The sequence below is a fragment of the Aotus nancymaae genome, unplaced genomic scaffold (assembly GCF_030222135.1).
Source record: "Aotus nancymaae isolate 86718 unplaced genomic scaffold, 86718_ANA_hifiasm-v0.15.2.pri h1tg000008l, whole genome shotgun sequence".
Taxonomy (NCBI): Eukaryota; Metazoa; Chordata; class Mammalia; order Primates; family Aotidae; genus Aotus; species Aotus nancymaae.
Window position 1 is genome coordinate 23,221,906 of NW_026988419.1, and position 22,975 is coordinate 23,244,880.

General features: G+C 39.9%; 1 protein-coding gene across 1 annotated transcript in view; it reads left to right on the forward strand.

Annotated features, from left to right (window-relative positions):
* Nucleotides 1-334: 334 nt before the first annotated feature.
* ACADL (acyl-CoA dehydrogenase long chain) overlaps nt 335-22,975 on the forward strand; it is an 86,657-nt gene continuing 64,016 nt past the window's right edge. The window contains 3 exon segments of the mRNA XM_064372758.1: nt 335-512; nt 2,707-2,773; nt 7,092-7,166. Coding sequence (XP_064228828.1) covers nt 335-512; nt 2,707-2,773; nt 7,092-7,166 — 320 coding nt within the window.

The following is a 22,975-nucleotide window of genomic DNA, read 5'->3' on the forward strand; positions in this document are numbered from 1 at the left end:
TAGCAACTGCTCCCCACCAGCCAGCAACTTCCACGTGACAAGATTTATTGCTTCAGTTAAGTTATTGCTTTCAGGTGTGACTGTTACACGGGTCATTCTCAGGTATGCTTAATTAAGTGATTGCTGTCACGTAAGTCTACCATACAGAGAGAGAGGCAATAGGAGATTATCACAAAGCTCTCAGAATAAAACAAACAAACAAACAAAAAACCAATGCAACAACAAATCCTCATAGCAATTCCCAGGTAAAGGAGATTATGTAGAGTGAGAGGAAAAGAGGGTGAAAAATGGAGGAAGAATTTGAGCTGAGCTGATAAGGGTGGCTTGGGTTCCAATGAATAAGAAAAGGAGCGTAGGGGGCTATCTTAAGAACCAGATCAAAAGAAAGACCCAGAGACAGGAATGTGAAATGTGTGCTCAGGGAGACACAAGGAGACTAGTACGGTCAGAGTGGAAACATACATGTAAGAGAGCAGCACAGAGACTTCAGGCAAAAGTGGTAGAGCCTGATTGTAAAGAACCCTGTGTTGTAGCCTATGGGTTTTGAACCCATTGAAAGTGTTTAAGCAGAAAAGTAAAATGAAACCACTGAAGTTATTTGAAAAGAAAAGTAGAGAGCTCAAAGTGAGGCTGTAAGAATATTTTTAGAAAAATAAGAAATTGAAGAAGAACTGGAAGAATATCACAGTGATTCAACTGTATTGAGCCATTGGGAAGATAAAAATATTAAGGATTTGTTGAATGAATAAGAAGTCAGCTATTATTTTAAAATTTTAGGCCTAGATATCTAAAATTTAGTGATATCATAATAAATTAAGAACCTCCTTAGAGGGTAATCTTCATGAAAAGGGGACCATATCATCTTTATTTGCCAATAAATTCCTAGTGACTAGCATGGTGCCTGGTGGCTGATGACCATTTGGCCAATAGTTGTTGAAAAGATAAATGGCTTAATTCAGGAGAATAAAATAAAAAAACAGTTTGGGATAAAATATATTTTTGAGAGCATAAAGAGATAATCAGAAGACCACTAGAAATACAGACTGAAAGTTGGGAGATTGTTAAACTGAACTGATCTAATATCTAAATATATGGAAAGCATCAATCTAACATTGGAGGTTTTAAAAATATACTTAGCATTGAGGATTAAAAAAAATAAGATACTGTTTCTACTTTCAAGATACTAAATCCATATTTAGATTGCTTTTCTAGATGAAAGCGATAATTTGAAGAGATTTTCAAAAAAGGTGAGCCAGAAGATATTAGCAGAACAAACAGGTTTCAGAAGGGAAAAGGTTAAGAAATGTGTGGGAAACTGAAGGCATGAAATATAAATTATTTTTCAAGAAATTTGGAAATGAATGCAAAAATGGGAAGAAAGGGCAATTAATTTAAGAATCACAGGAAGGTTATTGCCATTTGGGATTTACAAAACTAATTTTTTTTTCCAGCATAAAAGGAATTAGGTACAGAAAGATTTGGCAATCATCTTTCCTTTTGCTACTTCTGTGTTCTTTACATATTTCCTTTGTTGCCCAAATCATACCACAGTTTAATTAGGTCTATATTTCTGTTTCCCTTTCTTGACTCCTCCTTAACTATCACATCCTCCCGTGTGTGCTTGCATCTGGCACTTAAGAGGCATTCAATAGTTTGTTGAGCCTGAAGTGAAAACTCAAAATGAAAGAGAATAATTGAAGGAACATGATCCTGAAAGAGGTAAGTATGTTTAAAGTGGAGGGGAAAGCCTTGGGTAGGGGAGTGTGGTGGTGAAGACATTTTAGCCTTTGAGACAAGGAGAGAGAATTGCATCTGTAAAGTAGAGGCTCATTAGGGAATACAGCGGTGGAAAACTAAGGCAATTCCATCAGATGAACTTGATTTACTAAAGTAGGGAGTTGTCTTCTGAAAGGCGTGGAAGGGAAAGCTAAGGAGAATGGAAAGTATTTGCAAGAAACAAGAGAAAATGGGACAGGGAGATAATAAAAAGATTATCTGATTTAACCTCCTAATACTCTGCTCAGTTGTTCTCAACTTTGGGTGCATAATAAAATCACCTAGGAAACGTGTGTGTGTGTGTGTGTGTGTGAGATGGAGTCTCTCTCTGTGGTCTAGGCTGGAGTGCAGTGGTGGAATCTTGGCTCACTACAATCTCTCCCTCTCCAGTTCAAGCGACTCTCATGCCTCATTCTCCCAAGTAGATGGGATTACAGGCAAGCCATGCACCACCATGCTGGCTAATTTTTTTTTTCTTTTTTTTTTTTTTTTTAAGTAGAGATAGGGTTTTGCCATCTTGGTCAAGCTGGCTGGTCTCAAATTCCTGACTTCAAGTGATCTGCCCATCTCAGTTTCCCAAAGTTCTGGGATTACGGTCATGAGCCACTGTGCCCAAGCTACACCTAGGAAACATTTAAAAAAAATAATTTACGTTCCTTCCTCCAGAAATTCTGATTTAAGAGCTCTGGAATGAGATCTTTGGCTTTGACATTTGTGAAACTCTTGGGTGTTGCTAATATGCAGCTGGAGATGAGAACTGCACTTTAGTAGAACTTTAGTATTCAAATGCAAATACTTAGCATCAATTACTCATACTGTATAGATTCCAAAGAGAAAAAAATGACAGTAGACCAGGTGATGTCACGTCTACTAAGACTGAATGCGATCATTCTGTGTACCATACTTCACTGACTCTCATCTCTGCTTCAGCTGGTGTAAAAGAAGTTGTCAATTATGGTGCTGGTTTTTCTCTACAAGCTCACAGACGTCTGCGAAGGTACGTTATCCTTAACGACATTTCCCTCTCTCTCGTTAGAGATTGGAACCCCTTTACTAATCTGAATGCAGTTTTTATTTTAGGCATATTAAAATGCAAAACTTCATATGCATAACAACCATGTTTCTATTGAATATCAGATATCTCAGGTCGAGAAATAGAAAGATCTCAGTTTATTGATATTTTTACCACCATCGCAGTCACAAATAAGATCACTTCACATAGTCCTGCTCTCTAAATCTCTAACCACATCATCAATAAATAGAAGTGGGCCTATATTTACTTGATAAACTGATTAGGGGAGATTGAATGCAGAGTATTAAGGATAATAATAATCTTTGGCAAAGATAGGGAAACTAAATGAAACACCAGTCTGCCTAGCACTTATATAAACGTAGTAGTTGGTTAACATCCACAGTAAATGCAAACTTGCAACCTGCTCCTGGAAAATTTTCTCTTTTACTTTGCTTCAATTACTTACTTAATGAGCAACAAAAATTATCCTGAAATAACTCACTGGTTGGCCTTCTTTCAAAATTAATACAAAACCAGCTTCTTTTATCCAAATTTAGTGGCAAGACTAATAGCTAACATTTTTTAGCTTCCTATTACTTGTCAGACACTGAGCTAAATGTGTCATTTTATTTAATTCTAATAATGTCACCACAAGATAACAGCTATTATTATTACTCCTAGTTTACAGAAGAGGAAATTAAGTGTCAGAAAATCTTGCCCACAGTCACCGAGACTGTAAATGGAAAAAGCAGAATTAAACTCAAATCTTTCAGCAACCCCCGGGTGCGGTGGCTCACGCCTGAAATCCGATCACTTTGGGAACCCGAGGCAGGTAGATCGCCTGAACTCCTGAACTCTTAGGAGAGTTCAAGACCAGCCTGACCAACATGATGAAACCCTGTCCCTACTAAAAATACAAAACTACCCAGGTGTGGTGGCACATGCATGTAATCCCAGCCACTCGGGAGGCTGAGGCAGGAGAATCACTTGAACCCAGGAGGTGGAGTCTGCAGTGAGCCAAAATCGTGCCATTGCACTCCAGCCTGGGCAAAAAGAGCAAAACTCCATCTCAAATAAATAAATAAATAAATAAATAAATAAACAAACAAACAAACGAACAAACAAATCTTCCAGCATAAGCTCAAGCACTTAACCACTATGTTATATTACACATCAGAAATTATGGCTGAAAGCAATTACATGTCTCTTAAGTAACCTGAGATGTGGCAATTTATCTGAACAGTCTTCTTTTTGTGTTCTCAGAAACTTCTTAAAATGAGAACTTACCTGTGTGAGAAAGGCTCCTGCATATTCTTTTGCACAAAGCAAGAGAATGCTTATACTAACTATGTGGGTTTTTCGTTATTGATTTTTTTAAGGAAAGTGTATGTTTCAGCCCACTTGCATCATAAGGTATTTACAGGAATTAGAAGACAAAGGGTTGGAGTAGTCAATACAAGTATATTGAAGGACAAAGGCTGTATAAAACTACATCAAATGTCTGTAGTGTTTGGATTTATGTTACTCTATTGCCACCTTCTGGTTTTATTATAAAATGCATTTTATAATGTTGATCTGGTTGTACAGATACGGAAGAAATATTTTCGTAACATTATGTATCGAAGAATGTGAACTTTGAATTTCTTTGGACTAAGCTCTTTGATTTATATATAATTTACTCACTTGTTCATTCATTTATTAAACAAATATTAATGAATCTGGGACTAAGCTGAGTGCCTGTGGTAGGACAGCCAAGACGTGGCTCATTCCATAGGTAAAACCTAGAGCCTTAAGGACAGTAAAATGTTTATTCAAAGTCACCCAGATGTTCCACAAACATATGGCAGCCAGAGTTTATCTTTACATAACCTTAAAGTTATATGAAGTACTTAATTCTTTCAGAATATATGACTCTAAACAGTCATATGAAGTAATACGAGAACACAACATCCAGCCCTTGTCTACATCCTTCCACTCTTATGCCCTGTTATTGTTCCCTTTGAACTTAATGTTCAGCATTATTGAAGCTTTGTAGTCAGTTGCACACAAGTTGCAGAATGTTGTTCGTTAAAACACTATAGCAATGATACAATTTAATAAACCCAAATGTATCTGTAGAACAAGATAAATACAAAATCAGATGAAATTATCCTAAACTTTTAATGCCTTTAGATTTGACATATCTATAGAAGAGGAAGCAGCAAACTGGTAACTCACTAACTGAAGCTAGCTAAATCCCATTTTGTTCAATCTGCATTGTGCATTTCTTTTCAATTACTTACAAATATTCAAATATTAGGGTATTTATATAATAATCCTAATTTTTTATTATCCTTAAAAAATGGAAAGATCTGCAATTGGATGAGCACTGCTAAATGGGAGCAAATGGACTGGTGCTGAGTAGACTTTGTCCTCTTTGGATGGAGCATGGCTTCTCAGTTTGCCTTAGACCCCACTAGATATCCCCATATAATCCATTTTTGTATGTAAATTATTCTCTCTTTAATAGAATATTTCAAGCATACAAAAATCATACAATAATGTAACAACCACCTGAGTACTCACCACAAATCTTATCAAATATAAGTTTACAAATAGAAATGAAGTATTTTGTATAACTCTCCCCTGATCCCATTCTTGCCCTCCCCATCATGAGGTAACTACTATTCTGATTTAGTTCTTATTATTCACATGCATATTTTATACTTTGATGTCAAATGTAAATATTCATAAACTCAGTATACTATTTTTTAAACATTATATGATGATATGGTATGGCTGTGTCCTCACCCATCTCATTCTGAATTGTAGTTCCCGTAATTCCCAAGTGTCATGGGAGGGACCCAGTGTGAGGTAACTGAATCATGGGAGTGGGTCTTTTCTTTGCTATTGTCCTGATAGTGAATAAGCCTCATGAGATATAATGGTTTTATAAAGGGCAGTTCCCCTGCACACACTCTCTTGCCTGCCACCATGTAAGATGTGACTTTGCTCCTCCTTTGCTTTCCACCTTAATTGTGAGGCCTCCCTAGCCATGTGGAATTTTGAGTCAATTAAACCTCTTTCCTTTATAAATTACCAAGTATCAGATATGTATTTATTAGCAGCATGTGAACAGACTAATATATATAAAGAGTATCTTACTATAGGAAGTCTGTGCCCTGATTTTTTAACTTAGTGTTATACTTTGGTTTTTTGTTTTTGTTTTTTGTTTTGAAACTGGGTCTTGCTCTGTCACCCAGGCTGGAATGCAGTGGCATGATCTTGTCTCACTGCAACCTCTGCCTCCCAGGTTCAAGCAATTCTCTTGCCTCAGTCTACGCAGTAGCTAGGATTACAGGAACCTGCTACCACACCTGGCTAATTTTTGTATTTTTAGTAGAGAGAGGGTTTCACCATGTTGTACAGGTGATCTTAAACACCTGACCTCAAATGATCCACCCACCTCTGCCTCCCAAAGTGCTGGGATTACAGGCGTGAGCTACCATGCCCAGCCAATGTAGTGTTATATTTTTTAGAATTAGCCATATTACCATTTCAACTCCAGTATAATATTCTGTTATTGTAGACTATGACAGAATTTATTTATATATTTTGCCTACTAATAAAGATGGGATGCTTCTAATTTGTATATAATTACAAATAATTCTGCAATATACTTATAGATGTCTTTTTGTGGGCACATGTGGTGTTTTCGTTGTTGTCATTGCTGTTTTCTAGACTGGTAGCTTTCAAACATTAGTATGCTTCAGAATCACCTGGAGAGCTGGTTAAAACACAGATTGGGGGGAGGGTCCCACCCCTAGCTTTTCTAATTCAGTAGATCACGAACATTCAAAGAATATATTCACTACAACACAAAGAGTTAATTTTGCTCTTCAACTAATCTGAAAATATTTTTTATATATTTGGTCTTTTGTCATATTTTGATATTTTTCTCATTTTTTTCTAAACCTTTTCACTATGTAGAAGCAATTTTTGTATATCATTCTTTCGTTACCTAAGAAATTTTATACTTTTGTTCTAGTGAAAATTTTAGAATTAGGTCTTAACATTAAACCCACTGATCCTCTATTAAGTCTCTCCTATGAACAATGATAAAATTAGTCTGTTTTTTCTACCTGTCCCCTAACTTTTCTCTTTCACCATTCATTTTGGGTGATAATATTATTACTCTAGTTGTTTTCCTTTGTACTATTAAATGTGATTCCCTAATCAAAACTGCGTGCAGTCTAACACCCATTCACGATAAGAACTCTCAGCAAACTTAAGAGTAGAAGAGAATTTTTTTAACTTGATAAAGAACACCTACACATCGGATCCAAGATGGCCACTTAAGAGGAAGTCGGGATTGCAGCTCCGAGAGAAGGCGCAGAGGGTGAGTGGACGCCGCATTTCCAGACGGACTTTTACTGCCCACAGACCAGGAGACTCACAGGAGGAAAAGCCCCACGGGTCTCCAGCGCCGCTGGTTTGAGCGGAGTGGCCGCTCAGCCTACGCCCTGGAGCGGGAGGCAGTGGCTTCTTGCGCAGAGCGAGAGAGACAGAGTTCCCTCTGAGCCAGAAAGGGGAGCTGAAGCAGGGAGCCAAGCCAGGAGACCCCCGGGCAAGGGAGCGCCAGGAATCTCAGAGCCGCTGCTTCAGCTGACGCAGCGGCACACAGGGCAGCGGATTTTAATTGCGCGGAGAAGCTCCCCGCATTCCCAGCGCCGCTGGTTGGACCGGAGCAGCCGCTCGGCCTGCACGGGGGGCGGGGAGCAGCGGCTCCTTGAACAAAGTGAACGAGACTGTGTCCCCTCTGGGCCAGCAAGGGGAACTGTGGCAAGGGGGCAAGCCAAGAGATTACAGGACAAAGAGGGCCCCTCTGGAAACACGGCTGAACCCGGGACGGTCCAGCTCTGTGGGGGAGGGGCGTCCTCCATCGGGAAACACCCTGCAGTTCCCGGGGCAATTTTCCGTAACCAAGAAAACCCGCCACTACAGAGACTCCGTCACTACAGGGGCGGGCCAGCATAGCGGAAGCAGTTCTAACTACACTCACAGGACTGCAGGGAAGCTCACACGGAAGCTGGGCGGAGCCCACAGCAGCTCAGCGAAGCCTCTGCAGGCTGAGTGTGACTAGACTGCCACCTTGTGGGCAGGGAAAACGGTAGCAACACAGCTGAAAAACATAAAGTGCTAAACCCCTGGGCCAGAACACCTGGGGAGAAGCAAAGGGGGTTTATGAGTTCAGCTGCTGCAGACTTAAAATTACCAAAATCAGAAAGACAGCAACTACAAAGTCAATAGGCGGATAAATCCACAAAGATGGGAAGAAACCAGCGCAAAAAGGATGAAAACACCCAAAACCAGAACACCTCTCCCCCTACAAGGCAGCATAACTCCTCACCAGCACGGGAACAAGACTGGACGGAGAATGAGTGTGATGAAATGACAGAATCAGCTTTCAGAAAGTGGATAATAAGAAACTTCTGTGAGCTAAAAGAACATGTTCTAACCCAATGCAAAGAAACTAAGAACCTTGAAAAAAGACTTGATGAAATGCTAACGAGAATGGACAACTTAGAGAGGAATATGAATGAATTGATGGAGCTGAAAAACACAACACGAGAACTTCGCGAAGCATGTACAAGTTTCAACAGCAGAATTGACCAAGCAGAAGAAAGGATATCAGAAGTTGAAGATCAACTCAATGAAATAAAACGAGAAGAGAAGATTAGAGAAAACAAGGTAAAAAGGAATGAACAGAGTCAACAAGAAATATGGGACTACGTGAAAAGACCTAATCTACGTTTGATAGGTGTACCTGAATGTGACGAAGAGAATGCATCCAAGCTGGAAAATACTCTTCAGGATATTATCCAGGAAAACTTCCCCAACCTAGCAAGGCAGGCCAATATTCAAGTCCAGGAAATACAGAGAACACCACAAAGATATTCCTCTAGAAGAGCAACACCAAGGCACATAATCATCAGATTCGCCAGGGTTGAAATGAAGGAGAAAATACTAAGGGCAGCCAGAGAGAAAGGTCGGGTTACCCACAAAGGGAAACCCATCAGACTCACAGCAGATCTCTCAGCAGAAACCCTACAGGCCAGAAGAGAGTGGGGGCCGATATTCAACATCCTTAAAGAAAAGAACTTTCAACCCAGAATTTCATATCCAGCCAAACTAAGCTTCATAAGTGAAGGAAAAATAAAATCCTTTGTGAACAAGCAAGTACTCACAGATTTCATCACCACCAGACCAGCTTTACAAGAGCTCCTGAAGGAGACACTACACATAGAAAAAAAAAACCAGCACCAACCACTCCAAAAACGCACGAAATGGTAAAGAGCAGCAACACAATGAAGAATCTCCATCAACCAATGGGCAAAACAGCCAGCTAGCATCAAAATGACAGGACCAAACTCACACATAACAATATTAACCCTAAATGTAAATGGACTAAATGCCCCAATCAAAAGACACAGACTGGCAAATTGGATAAAAAGCCAAAACCCATCAGTGTGCTGTATCCAGGAAACCCACCTCACATGCAAGGATACACAAAGGCTCAAAATAAAGGGATGGAGGAAGATTTACCAAGCAAATGGAGAGCAAAAAAAAGCAGGAGTTGCAATTCTCATCTCTGATAAAATAGACTTTAAAGCAACAAAGATCAAAAGAGACAAAGAAGGACATTACATAATGGTAAAAGGATCAATACAACAAGAAGAGCTAACGATCCTAAATATATATGCACCTAATACAGGAGCACCCAGATACATAAGGCAAGTTCTTAAAGACTTACAAAGAGACATAGACTCCCACACATTAATAGTGGGAGACTTCAACACACCATTGTCAATATTAGACAGATCAACGAGACAGAAAATTAATAAGGATATCCAGGACTTGAACTCAGACCTGGAACAAGCAAACCTAATAGATATTTACAGAACTCTCCAGCCCAAATCCAGAGAATATACATTCTTCTCAGCACCACATCACACCTACTCTAAAATTGACCACATAATTGGAAGTAAATCACTCCTCAGCAAATGCAAAAGAACAGAAACCATAACAAACAGTCTCTCAGACCACAGTGCAATCAAGTTAGAACTCAGAATTCAGAAGCCAACCCAGAACCGCACATCCTCATGGAAATTGAACAACTTTCTCCTGAATGTTGACTGGATAAACACTGAAATGAAGGCAGAAATAAAGATGTTCTTCGAAACCAACGAGAATGAAGACACCACATACCAGAATCTCTGGGACACATTTAAAGCAGTCTCTAGAGGAAAATATATAGCAATAAGTGCCCACATGAGAAGAAAGGAGAGAACTAAAATTGACACCCTATCATCAAAATTGAAAGAGCTAGAGGAGCAAGATCAAAAAAACTCAAAACCTAGCAGAAGACAAGAAATAACTAAGATCAAAGCAGAAATGAAGGAGATAGAGACACGAAAAACCCTACAAAAAATCAATAAATCCAGGAGCTGGTTTTTTGAAAAGATCAACAAAATAGACAGACCACTAGCCAAACTAATAAAAAAGAAAAGAGAGAATAACCAAATAGATGCAATAAAAAATGATAAAGGGGATATCACCACAGATGCCACAGAAATTCAAACCATCATCAGAGATTATTACAAACAACTCTATGCACATAAATTAGAAAACCTGGAAGAAATGGATAAATTCCTGGACAGTAGTCTCCTCCCATGCCTAAACCAGGAAGAAGTCGAAACCCTGAATAGACCAATAACAAGGTCTGAAGTCGAGGCAGCAATTAAGAGCCTACCACCCAAAAAAAGCCCAGGCCCAGATGGTCTCACAGCCGAATTCTACCAGACATACAAAGAGGAACTGGTACCATTCCTACTGAAACTATTCCAAATAATCCAAAAAGAGGGAATCCTTCCCAAATCATTTTATGAGACCAACATCATCCTAATACCAAAACCCGGCAGAGACTCAACAAGAAAAGAAAACTACAGGCCAATATCCATGATGAACATAGACGCAAAAATCTTCAATAAAATACTGGCAAGCCGATTACAACAGCACATCAAAAAGCTTATCCACCATGATCAAGTAGGATTCATCCCGGGGATGCAAGGCTGGTTCAATATACGCAAGTCTATAAATGTAATTCACCACATAAACAGAACCAAAGACAAAAACCACATGATTATCTCAATTGATGCAGAGAAGGCCTTTGACAAAATTCAACAGCCCTTTATGCTAAAAACCCTCAATAAACTAGGTATCGATGGAACGTATCTCAAAATAATAAAAGCTATTTATGACAAACCGACAGCCAATATCATACTGAATGGGCAAAAACTGGAAGCATTCCCTTTGAAATCTGGCACTAGACAAGGATGCCCTCTCTCACCACTCCTATTCAATATAGTACTGGAAGTTCTAGCCAGAGCAATCAGGCAAGAAAAAGAAATAAAGGGTATTCAATTAGGAAAGGAGGAAGTCAAATTGTCTCTATTTGCAGACGACATGATTGTATATCTAGAAGACCCTATCACCTCAGCCCAAAATCTCCTGAAACTGATAAGCAACTTCAGCAAAGTCTCAGGATACAAAATCAATGTGCAAAAATCACAGGCATTCCTATACACCAATAACAGACTTAAAGAGAGCCAAATCAAGAACGAACTGCCATTCACAATTGCTACAAAGAGAATAAAATACCTGGGAATACAACTAACAAGGAACGTAAAGGACCTCTTCAAGGAGAACTACAAATCACTGCTCAACGAAATAAGAGAGGACACAAACAGATGGAGAAACATTCCATGTTCATGGTTAGGAAGAATTAATATCGTGAAAATGGCCATACTGCCCAAAGTAATTTACAGATTCAACGCTATCCCCATCAAGCTACCAATGACCTTCCTCACAGAACTGGAAAAAACCACCTTAAACTTCATATGGAACCAAAAGAGAGCCCGCATAGCCAAGTCAATTCTAAGCAAAAAGAACAAAGCAGGAGGCATCACACTACCGGACTTCAAACTATACTACAAGGCTACAGTAATCAAAACAGCATGGTACTGGTACCAAAACAGAGATATAGACCAATGGAACAGAACAGAGACGTCAGAGGCGACACAACATATCTACAACCACCTGATCTTTGACAAACCTGAAAAAAACAATCAATGGGGAAAGGATTCCATGTTCAATAAGTGGTGTTGGGAAAACTGGCTAGCCATATGCAGAAAGCAGAAACTGGACCCCTTCCTGACACCTTACACTAAAATTGACTCCAGATGGATTAAAGACTTAAACATAAGACGTAACACCATAAAAACACTAGAAGGAAACCTAGGCAAAACCATTCAGGACATAGGCGTAGGCAAGGACTTTATGACCAAAACACCAAAAGCATTGGCAACAAAAGCCAAAATAGACAAATGGGACCTAATCAAACTCCACAGCTTTTGCACGGCAAAAGAAACAGTCAATAGAGTGAATCGGCAACCAACAGAATGGGAAAAAATTTTTGCAGCCTACCCGTCTGACAAAGGGCTGATATCCAGAATTTACAATGAACTAAAAAAGATTTACAAGAAAAAAACAAACAAGCCCATTCAAAAATGGGCGAAGGATATGAACAGATACTTTACAAAAGAAGACATACATGAGGCCAACAAACATATGAAAAAATGCTCATCATCACTGGTCATTAGAGAAATGCAAATCAAAACTACATTGAGATACCATCTCACGCCAGTTAGAATGGCGATCATTAAAAAATCTGGAGACAACAGATGCTGGAGAGGATGTGGAGAAATAGGAACACTTTTACACTGTTGGTGGGAGTGTAAATTAGTTCAACCACTGTGGAAAACAGTGTGGCGATTCCTCAAGGACCTAGAAATAGAAATTCCATTTGACCCAGCAATCCCATTACTGGGCATATATCCAAAGGATTATAAATCGTTCTACTATAAGGACACATGCACACGAATGTTCATTGCAGCACAGTTTACAATAGCAAAGACCTGGAACCAGCCCAAATGCCCATCGATGATAGACTGGACAGGAAAAATGTGGCACATATACACCATGGAATATTATGCAGCCATTAAAAAGGAGGAGTTCACATCCTTCGTAGGGACACGGATGAACCTGGAAAACATCATTCTCAGCAAACTGACACAAGAACACAAAATCAAACACCGCATGTTCTCACTCATAGGCGGGTGTTGAACAAGGAGAACACATGGACACAGGGAGGGGAGCACTATACACGGGGGTCTGTTGGGGGGGAGGGGGGATAGTGGGGGGGGTGGGGAGTTGGGGAGGGATAGCATGGGGAGAAATGCCAGATATAGGTGAAGGGGAGGGAGGCAGCAAATCATACTGCCAGGTGTGCACCTGTGCAACAACCTTGCATGTTATTCACATGTACCCCAAAACCTAAAATGCAATAAAAAAAAAAAAAAAAAAAAAAAGAACACCTACAAAAAAAGCCTACAGCTAACATTACACTTACTGTGATAAACTGAAAGTTTTCTTGCTAAAGTCAGGAAGAAGGCAAAGATGTCCCTTCTCACCAGTCCTTGTAAATATTTATTGGAAGTCCTAGTTAATGCAATAAGACAAGAAAAAAATAAAATATATGTAAATGGGAAGAAAGAAATAAAGCTGCCTTTGTTCACAGATGATGTGGTTGATGTATAAAAGCCAAAGGATTGGCAAAATGTCCTGAAACTAGTAAGTGACTATAGCAAGATTATAGGATACAAGGTTAACATAGAAAAGTAAATTATTTTCCTATATAGTTAATTATTTCCCAACATACAAGCAATACATAAGTGGTATTTGGAATTAAAAACATAATGTCATTTATATTAGCACCCAAGAAATGAAACACATATGTATACATCTAAAAAAAAATGTGGAAAATCTATATGAGGAAAACTACAAAACTCTGATTTTTTTTAATCAAAGAACGAAATAAATGGAGAGATATTCCATGTTCATTGATAGGAAGACTGTGTGACATTATCAAAATGTCAGGTTTTTCCAATTTGGTCAATAGGTTCAGTGCAATCCCAATCAAGTTCTCAGTAAGTTATTTTGCAGATATCAACTACTTGGACTCTAAAATCTACATGGAAAAGCAAAAGACCCAGAATAGCCAACATAGTATTGAAGGAGAAGAACAAAGTCAGAAGACTGACACTACCTGACTTCAAGACTTACTATAAAACTACAGTAATCAAGACACTGTGAGATTGGTGAAAGAACAGACAAACAGATCAATGAAATAGAATACAGAACTCAGACTCACAAAAACATAGTCAACTAATATTTGACAAAGGAACAAAGGCAATGCAATGAAGCAGATTCTCAACCAGTGGCATTACAACAACTACATATCCACATTTTAAAAAATGAATCTAGAAACAGACTTTACACCCTTCACAAAAATTCAAAATAGATCATAGACAGAAATAGAAAATGGAAAGGAACGAAACTGGTAGAAGATGACATAAGAGAAAAGCTAGATAACCTTGATTATGACAATGACTTATTAGATATAATGCCAAAGGCACAACCATAAAATAAACAATTGATAAGCTGGACTTCATTAGAATTTAAAACTTCTGCTCTGCAAAAGGTACAGACTGAGAAAAATATTTGCAAAAAATGTATCTGATAAGGAACTGTTATCTAACATATACAAATAACTCTTAAAACTCAGTAAAGAGAAAGCAAATTTTAAAACCTGATTTAAAAATGGGGCAAAGACTTTAACAGACCCCTCACAAAAGAAGATATGCAGATGAAAAATAAGCATATGAAAAGATGCTTCACATTTGTTATCAGGGAAATGCAAATTAAAACAACAATGAGATACCCCTACCCACCTGGAATGTTTTTGAATGAACAAACTCCAAAACTCTGACAACACCAAATGCTGGCAAGAACGCAGAGCAACAGGAACTCTCATTTCTAATGGGAAAGTAAAAAGATATGGTCACTCTGGAAGACAGCTTGCTGGGTTCTTACAAAACTAAACATACTCTTACCATATGATCAGCATTCACATTCCTCAGTATTTACCCCCTATGAATAGAAAGAAAACTTATGTCCTACAAAAACCTATACCTGAATGTTTATAGAGCCTTTATTCATAATTGCTAAAACTTGTAAGCAACCAAGATATCCTTTAGTAGATGAATGGATAAATAAAGAGTGATACAACCAAATACTGGAATAGTATTCCGCACTAAAAAGAAATAGACCATCAAGCCAGAAAAAGACATGGAGGGACTTTAAGTACAAACTGCTAAGTGAAATAAGCCAATCTGAAAAGGCTACATGCTGTATAAGTCCAACTACATGACATTCTGGAAAAGGCAAAACCATAGAGACAGTAAAAAGATCGGTGGTTGCCAGGGTTGAGTGAGGAGGAGTGGATGAATAGGCAAAGCATGGAGGATTTTAATTCTATTATTTAATTGTTTTTGTTAGGTATAATACCATAATGGTAGATACATATTATTACACATTTTTCAAAACCCATAGAATGTACAAACATCAAGAGCTGGCTCTAATGTAAACTATGGACTTTGGGTGATAATGATGTGTCAATATAGGTTCATCATCGTAACAAATGTAACACTCTGGTGCGTTGATGTTGATAGTGAGGAGGTATACCTGAGCAGGACAGGGAACATATGGGAATTCCCCGTACTTTCTGCTCAATTTTGCTTTGAACCTAAAGCTGCTCTAAAAAATAAAGTCTATTTTAAAAATATAAAAACAAAAAACACTGTATGCAAGCCTTCTACCAACAGTTCAGCTGCCAACTCATTTTTTGTCTTATTTATTTATTATTTTTTATTTTTTGAGATGGAATTTTGCTCTGTTGCCCAAGGTGGAGCACAATGGTACCATCTTGGCTCACTGCAACCTCTGCCTCCCGCGTTCAAGTGATTCTCCTGCCTCAACTTCCCCAGTAGCTGAGATTACAGGCACGCACCACCACACCCAGCTAGTTTTTATATTATTAGTAGAGACAAGGTTTCACCATGTTGACCAGGCTATGTTGAAGGATACTCTGTCTACAAAAAATAATAAATAATGAGTTCTAAGAGAGGCATCAGCATCATTAAATTCATTGGTTTCTATCTCCCAATGAGATAGAGACCAGGTTGACAGCTATTGCAGAGCTGAGCTCCTTCGTAGGAGTTGAGATCATAGGCTCCTAGATTAAAAGAGGCCACATGGGGACACTTACCAATGAGAAGCAAGATGAGCACAAATATTCTAATAACCAGTAAAGGTGAGGGATTAACCTGACTTGACCTGCAAAGAGAGAGATCTATGGAATTAATTAATAGAACATAGCATAACCATGAACAAAACAGATGGGTAGCCAGCAAGGTATTGCTCAATCTATAAAATCTAAACAAATCAAGACAGGATGGTCAGGAGCTTGAGGGCAGTTACTATAAAATAAAGTCACAATGACCCTTTGCTCATTTTTCAGACATGAGCTAGTTTTCAGACCTAGAAGCTGGAGAAACAATCCTGAAAAACCACAGCAAAAGGACACAATGATGGTTCCCTCATCTTGCCAAGAGGACCTATGGCCATTTACTTAGATGATTGAGAACTGTTAACATATATACTAGAGACCCAAAGTATTATCATGGCACCCATGACAGTGTGGTAATATGTGGAATCCAGAAACCAAGTGGAGTCCTAGCCCAGATTTGCTTCAGTGGATCCACTAGGTCCATGGACACACCCATTGGTCATTCCCTGAATGTAAAATGGAAACAGCCATACATGGAATTTTTCAGAACCTCCCACATTTGTCTCTTGGCCTGTGATGTAAGAGCTGTTATAGTGGATGTATTAATTTTCTAGGGATACTGTAACAAAGTATCACAAACTGAGTAGCTAAACAAGAGAAATTTATTGTCTCACAGTTCTGGAGCCCAGAAGTCCAAAATCAGTGTCAACAGGGTTGGTTCCTTCTAAGGAATATGAGGGAAGAATCTGTTCCAAATCTTCCTCCTTGGCTTGTAGTTGGCCATTTTTTCCCTGTCACTTCACATCGTCTTCCTTCTATATATGTCTGTCTCCAAATTTTCCCTTCTTATAAGGACACCAGTCATAGTGGATTATGAGTCTACCCTATTCTTAACTGATTGCATCTGCAACAACACTCTTTCCAAATAGCAGTGGAAAAGTACTGGGAGGTTAGGACTTCAAATAAGAAGTCTTGGGGTTTGTTTGTTATTTTGTTGAGATGAGGTCTCACTCTGCCACCCAGGCTGGAATGCAGTGGCAAGATGATGATTCACTACAGCCGCAATCACTTGGACCCAAGGGATCCTGCTCCCTCAGCCTCCCATGTTGCTAGGACCACAGGTTGACACCACCACACCTACCTAATTTTTTTATTTTTGTAGAGATGGGGGTCTCATTTTGTTGCCCAGGCTGGTCTCGAACTCCTGGGCTCAAGCAATCCTCCTGCCTTGAACTTCCAAAGTATTGGGATTATAGGTGAGAGCCACTGCACCTGGCTCAACATTTCTTTTTCTTTTATTTTTCTTTGTTCCTCACTCTAATCAAGTATCCCTTCCAACAACATAGGATTTTTTTTTTGGTGATGGGGCACAGAGTGGCCATAATTCAACCCATAACAGTGAAGAAAACCAAGTAGAAGCCTCTGAAACTATCCCACCCCCATGCCACCATGCCCAGTCAAGATAGTGAATCCAAATAGTATCACATTATTTGGCAGTGATTTATGCTGCCTTTAAAGAACTAAGAGGTGTACAAGTGGTGGTCCCACCAGTCTGGCACCTATAAAAGTCAAATGAATGCTAGAGAATATAGTGAACTACCACAAACTCAGAGCATAAGTAGCACTAATTGCAGTGGCCTCAGGTACATGGTAGATAGCCATCAATCTGGCAAATGTATTACTGTCCATTGCTATCAAGAAAGATGACTACCAACAATTTTCATTCTTTTGGAACATAAAACAGTGTACCAGTCTTACCTCAAGGCTAGGTTAACTCCCTTCTTTGCCACAAGAGACTCTGAAGAAACCTGTGATCCTTCTACCTATTAGTTTATTTTCGTATAAAAGTGATATCGCAGCTGGGCACGGTGGCTCACACCTGTAATCCCAGCACTTTAGAGTCTGAAGTGGGCAGATCACATGAGGCCAGGAATTTGAAAGCAGCCTGGCCTACATGGCAAAACCCTGGCTCTACTAAAAAAGTGCAAAAATTAGCCAGGCCTGATAGTGCACTTGTCTGATCCCAGCTACTAAGGAGGCTGCGGCATGAGAATTGCTTGAACCCAGGAGGCAGAGGTTGTAAGCTGAGATCTTGCTGGTGTACTCCAGCCTGGGTGACAGAGTAAGACCCTGTCTCAAAACGAAACAAAAGCGAATGTGTTAATCAGTCAAATGAGTAAGAAATAGAAAGTAATATGTTCTAGAAGGAGGAGATAAACTCCAAAAACTTAGGATCCTGCCACATTAGTCAAGATTTTAGGGGTCAAGTAGTCTGAGGCACGTTAGGACACCCTCCAAACTGAAGGGCCAATACCTGATCTGTCACTTCCCACCACCAAAAAGGAAGCATGACACCTAGTGGGCCTCTTCAGGCCTTGGACATAGTACTTTCTATACCTGGGAATACTGGTTTGATCCATATACCACGTGTTGACTTGGGAGAGGCTTGAGGACAAGGCTCTGTAGCAGGTCCTGGTTGTGGTGCAAGCAGCCTTGCCACTTAGGCTGTGTGACTTAGCAGATTCTATACTGTCAGAGATATCAGTTGAGGGAGAAGGCACCCTGTGGAGTTTATGGTAAGCCCCAGTGGAAAATTGCACTGGTGCCCAATGGGGTTCTGGAGCAAGGTCATGCTATCTATAGTAGAGAATTATATACCAGTTGAAAATAGCTTATGGCATGCCAATGGACCCTGGTAGAGATGGAGTGTCTAAACATGGGGCACCAATTGACCAAGCCACCAGAAATTCCCATCATTAGCTGAATTCTGGTAGGACTACCAATTCATAAGTTGGGGTGAACACAGCAGCAATTATCAAAATGTAGAAGTGGTACATGTGAATGATGGGGTTCAGAACACAATACCCTAAAATATGGCACCTTGGCATGTTGAATATATTAAGATGAAGGAATTTGATAAGTTACAGGTACAAGAAGGACTTTCTAACCTTCCCTTGAAGAAGTTAGTAAGGCCCTCTTGTTAGAGGTACCCTCTCTATACCCAGAGGAAAAGAGCATTCTCGTCTCCAAAGATGGAGGTACACCAAAGGGAAACTGAATGAACAGGACTTGCTAAGATTCCCCCTGGGACCCACTGGTCATATCACATACTGTACCACCCAGCCGAGAGTTTACTACTTGATATAGTTTGGATGTGTGTCCCTGCCCAAATCTCATATTGAAATGTAATCCTCAATGTTGGTGGTGGTGGGACATGATTGGATCATGCGGACAAAGTTCTCATTAATGGTTTAGCACCATTCCACTTGGTATTGTTCTCATGATAGTGAATGAGTTGCCGTAAGATCTGGTCCTTTCAAAGTGTGTAGCACGTCCCCCCTCACTCTCTTGCTCCTGCTTTCACCCTATGACATGCCTGCTCCCTCTTTGCCTTCTAACATAATTGTGAGTTTCCTGAAGTCTTCCCAGAAGCCAAGTGGATAACACTATGTTTCTCATACAGCCTGTAGAACTGTGAGCCAATTAAACCTCTTTTCTTTATAAATTATCCAGTCTCAGGTATTTCTTTCTTTCTTTCTTTCTTTCTCCTTTTTTTTTTTTTTTTTTTTTTTGAGACATAGTTTTGCTTTTGTTGCCCATATTGGAGTGCAATGGCATGATCTTGGCTCACCGCAACCTCCGCCTCCCAGGTTCAAGTGATTCTCCTGCCTCAGCCTCCCAAGTATCTGGGATTACAGGCATGCACCACCATGCCCAGCTAATTTTGTCTTTTTAGTACAGATGGGTTTTCTCCATGTTGGTCAGGCTGGTCTCGAACTCCCAACCTCAGGTGATCCACCTGCCTTGGCCTCCCAAAGTGCTAGGATTACAGGTGTGAGCCATAGCGCCCAGCCTCCAGTATTTCTTTATAGTAATGCAATAATGAACTAATACCCTACTCTTAGCTTATACTCCTTTGTCCCATCACATTGTTTGATGACTTTTCACCCTTTGTCAAACCCAGTATAAAGACACTCAAGTGTAACAGTTTTCGGGGGTCATTTATTTATAAGACTCCTGTGTCATGTAAAACTTATATTAAATAAATGTGTATCCTTTTCTCATGTGAATCTACCTTTTGTTACAGGGCCCCTAGCTAAGAACTTAGAAGGGTAGAAGGAAAAAAATATTCCTTCCCTACATGGGCAAGAACAGGGCCAAAGGGCACAAATCAGTTGCACAAGTAGGTGACCCAGTTCCCACATACTGGCAACTATCCTTTATCTTGTATCTATGGCCACATGAAAAACGCAGTTGTAACTAACTGAAAGGGCAGGAAAGGCAAGGTGGCAGAATAGAAGGCTCCATTGTTTGTTCTTCCTGCAAGGACACCAATTTATCAATAATCTACATCAAAAAAGGCACCTTCATAAGAACCAAACTTTAGGTGAACACTCATAGTACCTGGTTTTGACTTCATATCACTCAAAGAAGCACTGAAGAAGTAAGAAAAACAGTCTTGAATTGCCGACACCATCCCTCCCACAGCTCTCAGGAGCAGATAAACAGTGTGAAGAGAGAATCTGTGCACTTAGGAGAGGGAGAGTACAGCAATTATGAGACACTGCACTGAACTCAATGCTGCCCTGTTATAGCAGAAAGCTAAACCAGGCCAATCTCAGCTGATGCCCACAATGGAGAGAGTATTTAAACTAGCTCTAACTAGAGAGGAATTGCCATATGGATCAGAATTTCAGATCCTGTAAGCCTCACCACCTCGGGCTGGAGGGCTCTGGGGATCTAAGTAACTTGATAAGCAGTCTAGGCCAGAAGGACTGCAACTACTAGGAAATTGCTGGTGCTGAACTGAGCTCAGAGCCAGTGGACCATGGGCACATGTGACCTTCTCAGAAAGCAGCTGGGACAGCCAAGAGAATGCTGGATCTACCTCTCCCCCAGTGCCAGGCTACAAAACTTGCAGCTCCAAAAAAGACCCCTTCCTTCCACTGGAGGAAAGAAGAGGGAAGAGTAGGACTGACTTTGCCTTGCATCTTGGATGCCAGCTTAGTCACAGCAGAATAGGGCACCAGTCAGTCATGGGGGCCCCTCTCCAGATCCTAGCTCCCAGACAAGATTTCTAGACACACCCTGGGCCAGCAGAGAACCCTCTGCCTTTAAAGAAAGAACCCAGTCCTGGCAGGATTCATTACCTGTTAAGTGAAGAGCCCTTGGGCCCTGAATTACCAGCAGTGATAACCAGGTAACACATCACAGGCCTTGGATGAGTCTCTGAGACTTACTGGCTTGGTGAGTAAGCTGACTGAAGAGCTTCTGGACCTTAGAACATCAGTAATAGCTTGGCAGTGCTCCTCATGGGCCTGTAGTGGCAATGACCTTGGGGTGAGGCTCCTCTGCCTCTGTAAAGGGGAAGAAAGAGTGGGAAGAACTGTGTCTTGTTATTTGAGTGCCAGCTCAGCTGCAGTATGATAGAACACCACGTAGACTTCTAAGGTTTTTCACTCTAGTTCTTGCCTTTTGGACAGACTCGGACCCAATCGGAACCTGGGGAACTTACCACCCTGAAGGGAAGAACATAGGCCTGGCTGGCCTCACCATCTGCTAATTGTAGAGCCCCAGGACCTTGAGAAAACATAGGCAGTATCCAGGGAGTGGTTGTAACAGGCTGTGGGTGAGACCCAGTGCTGTGCTGGCTTCAGAGCTGATGCAGTGCAGTCCAGTGGTGGTGATCACAGGAGTGCTTGTGTTACTCCACCTCTAGCTCCAGGCGTCTCAGAACAGAGAGAGAGAGAGACTCTATTAATTTGGGAGAAAGTAAGTGAAGAGAACAAGAGTCTCTGCCTTGTAATGCAGGGAATTCTTCTAAACCTTGTCCAAGACCATCAAGGCAGTAGTACCTCTATGAGTCTGCAAGAGCCGCAGTGTTACTGGGCTTAGGATACCCCCTAATGCAGATACAGCTTGAAGTACAAGTACAAACAAGTCCAGACTATGAAGACTACAATAAATATCTAACTCTTCAATGCCCAGACACAGGTGAACATCCAAAAGTATCAAGATGATCCAGGAAACCATGACCTCATTAAATAAACCAAATAAGGCATGAGGGACCAATCCTGGAGAAACAAGGATATGTGATCTTTCAGACAGAGAATTCAAAATAGCTGTGTTGAAGAAACTCAAATTCAAGATAACACAGAAAGAGAATTCAGAATTCTATCAGATAAATTTAACAAAGAGATTGAAATAATTTTTTAAAAATCAAGCAGAAATTTTGAAGCAGAAAAATGCAATTTACACACAGAAGAATGCATTGGAATGTTTTAGTAGAGTTAATAAAGCAGAAGAAAGAATTAGTGAGCTTTAAGACAGGCCATTTGAAAACACACAGAGAATACAAAAGAAAAATTAATTAAAAAAAAAAAAAAGAAGCATGCTTGCAGACTCTAGAAAATAGCTCCAAAGGGGCAAATCTGAGAGTTGTTGGCCTTAAAGAGGAGGTAGAGAAAGAGATAGGGGTAAAAATTTATTCAAAAGTTTATTTGTGTCTTTCTGTGGGTACCTTTCAATGACAATGACTGAACTAGAGAATTTCTCCTTAGTGGGACATTTACTGCCTTGCTATGAAATATTAATTGAAGCAACCCCTATGCTAATGGAAACATTGTTTCCCAAAAGAGTTCCATGATAAAATGAAAATGGTTTACACAAAATCTTGCTACCTAATAAGCAGAGAGCCTCTTTTCTAGGACTAATTGTGAGGAGCTGCTAAATTCTACAATGTCTAATAACTCTCATGAGCCATTTGGTATGTAAATGGCATCTCTAACGTAAACAAACATTTCGTTTTAAAAGCTGCTGCTCTGGTTAAAGAAGGGTCAAGAAAATCTTTTTCTTTTAACTTACTTGGGTAAAGTATGTTTTTGTAAGCAAATTTTCCT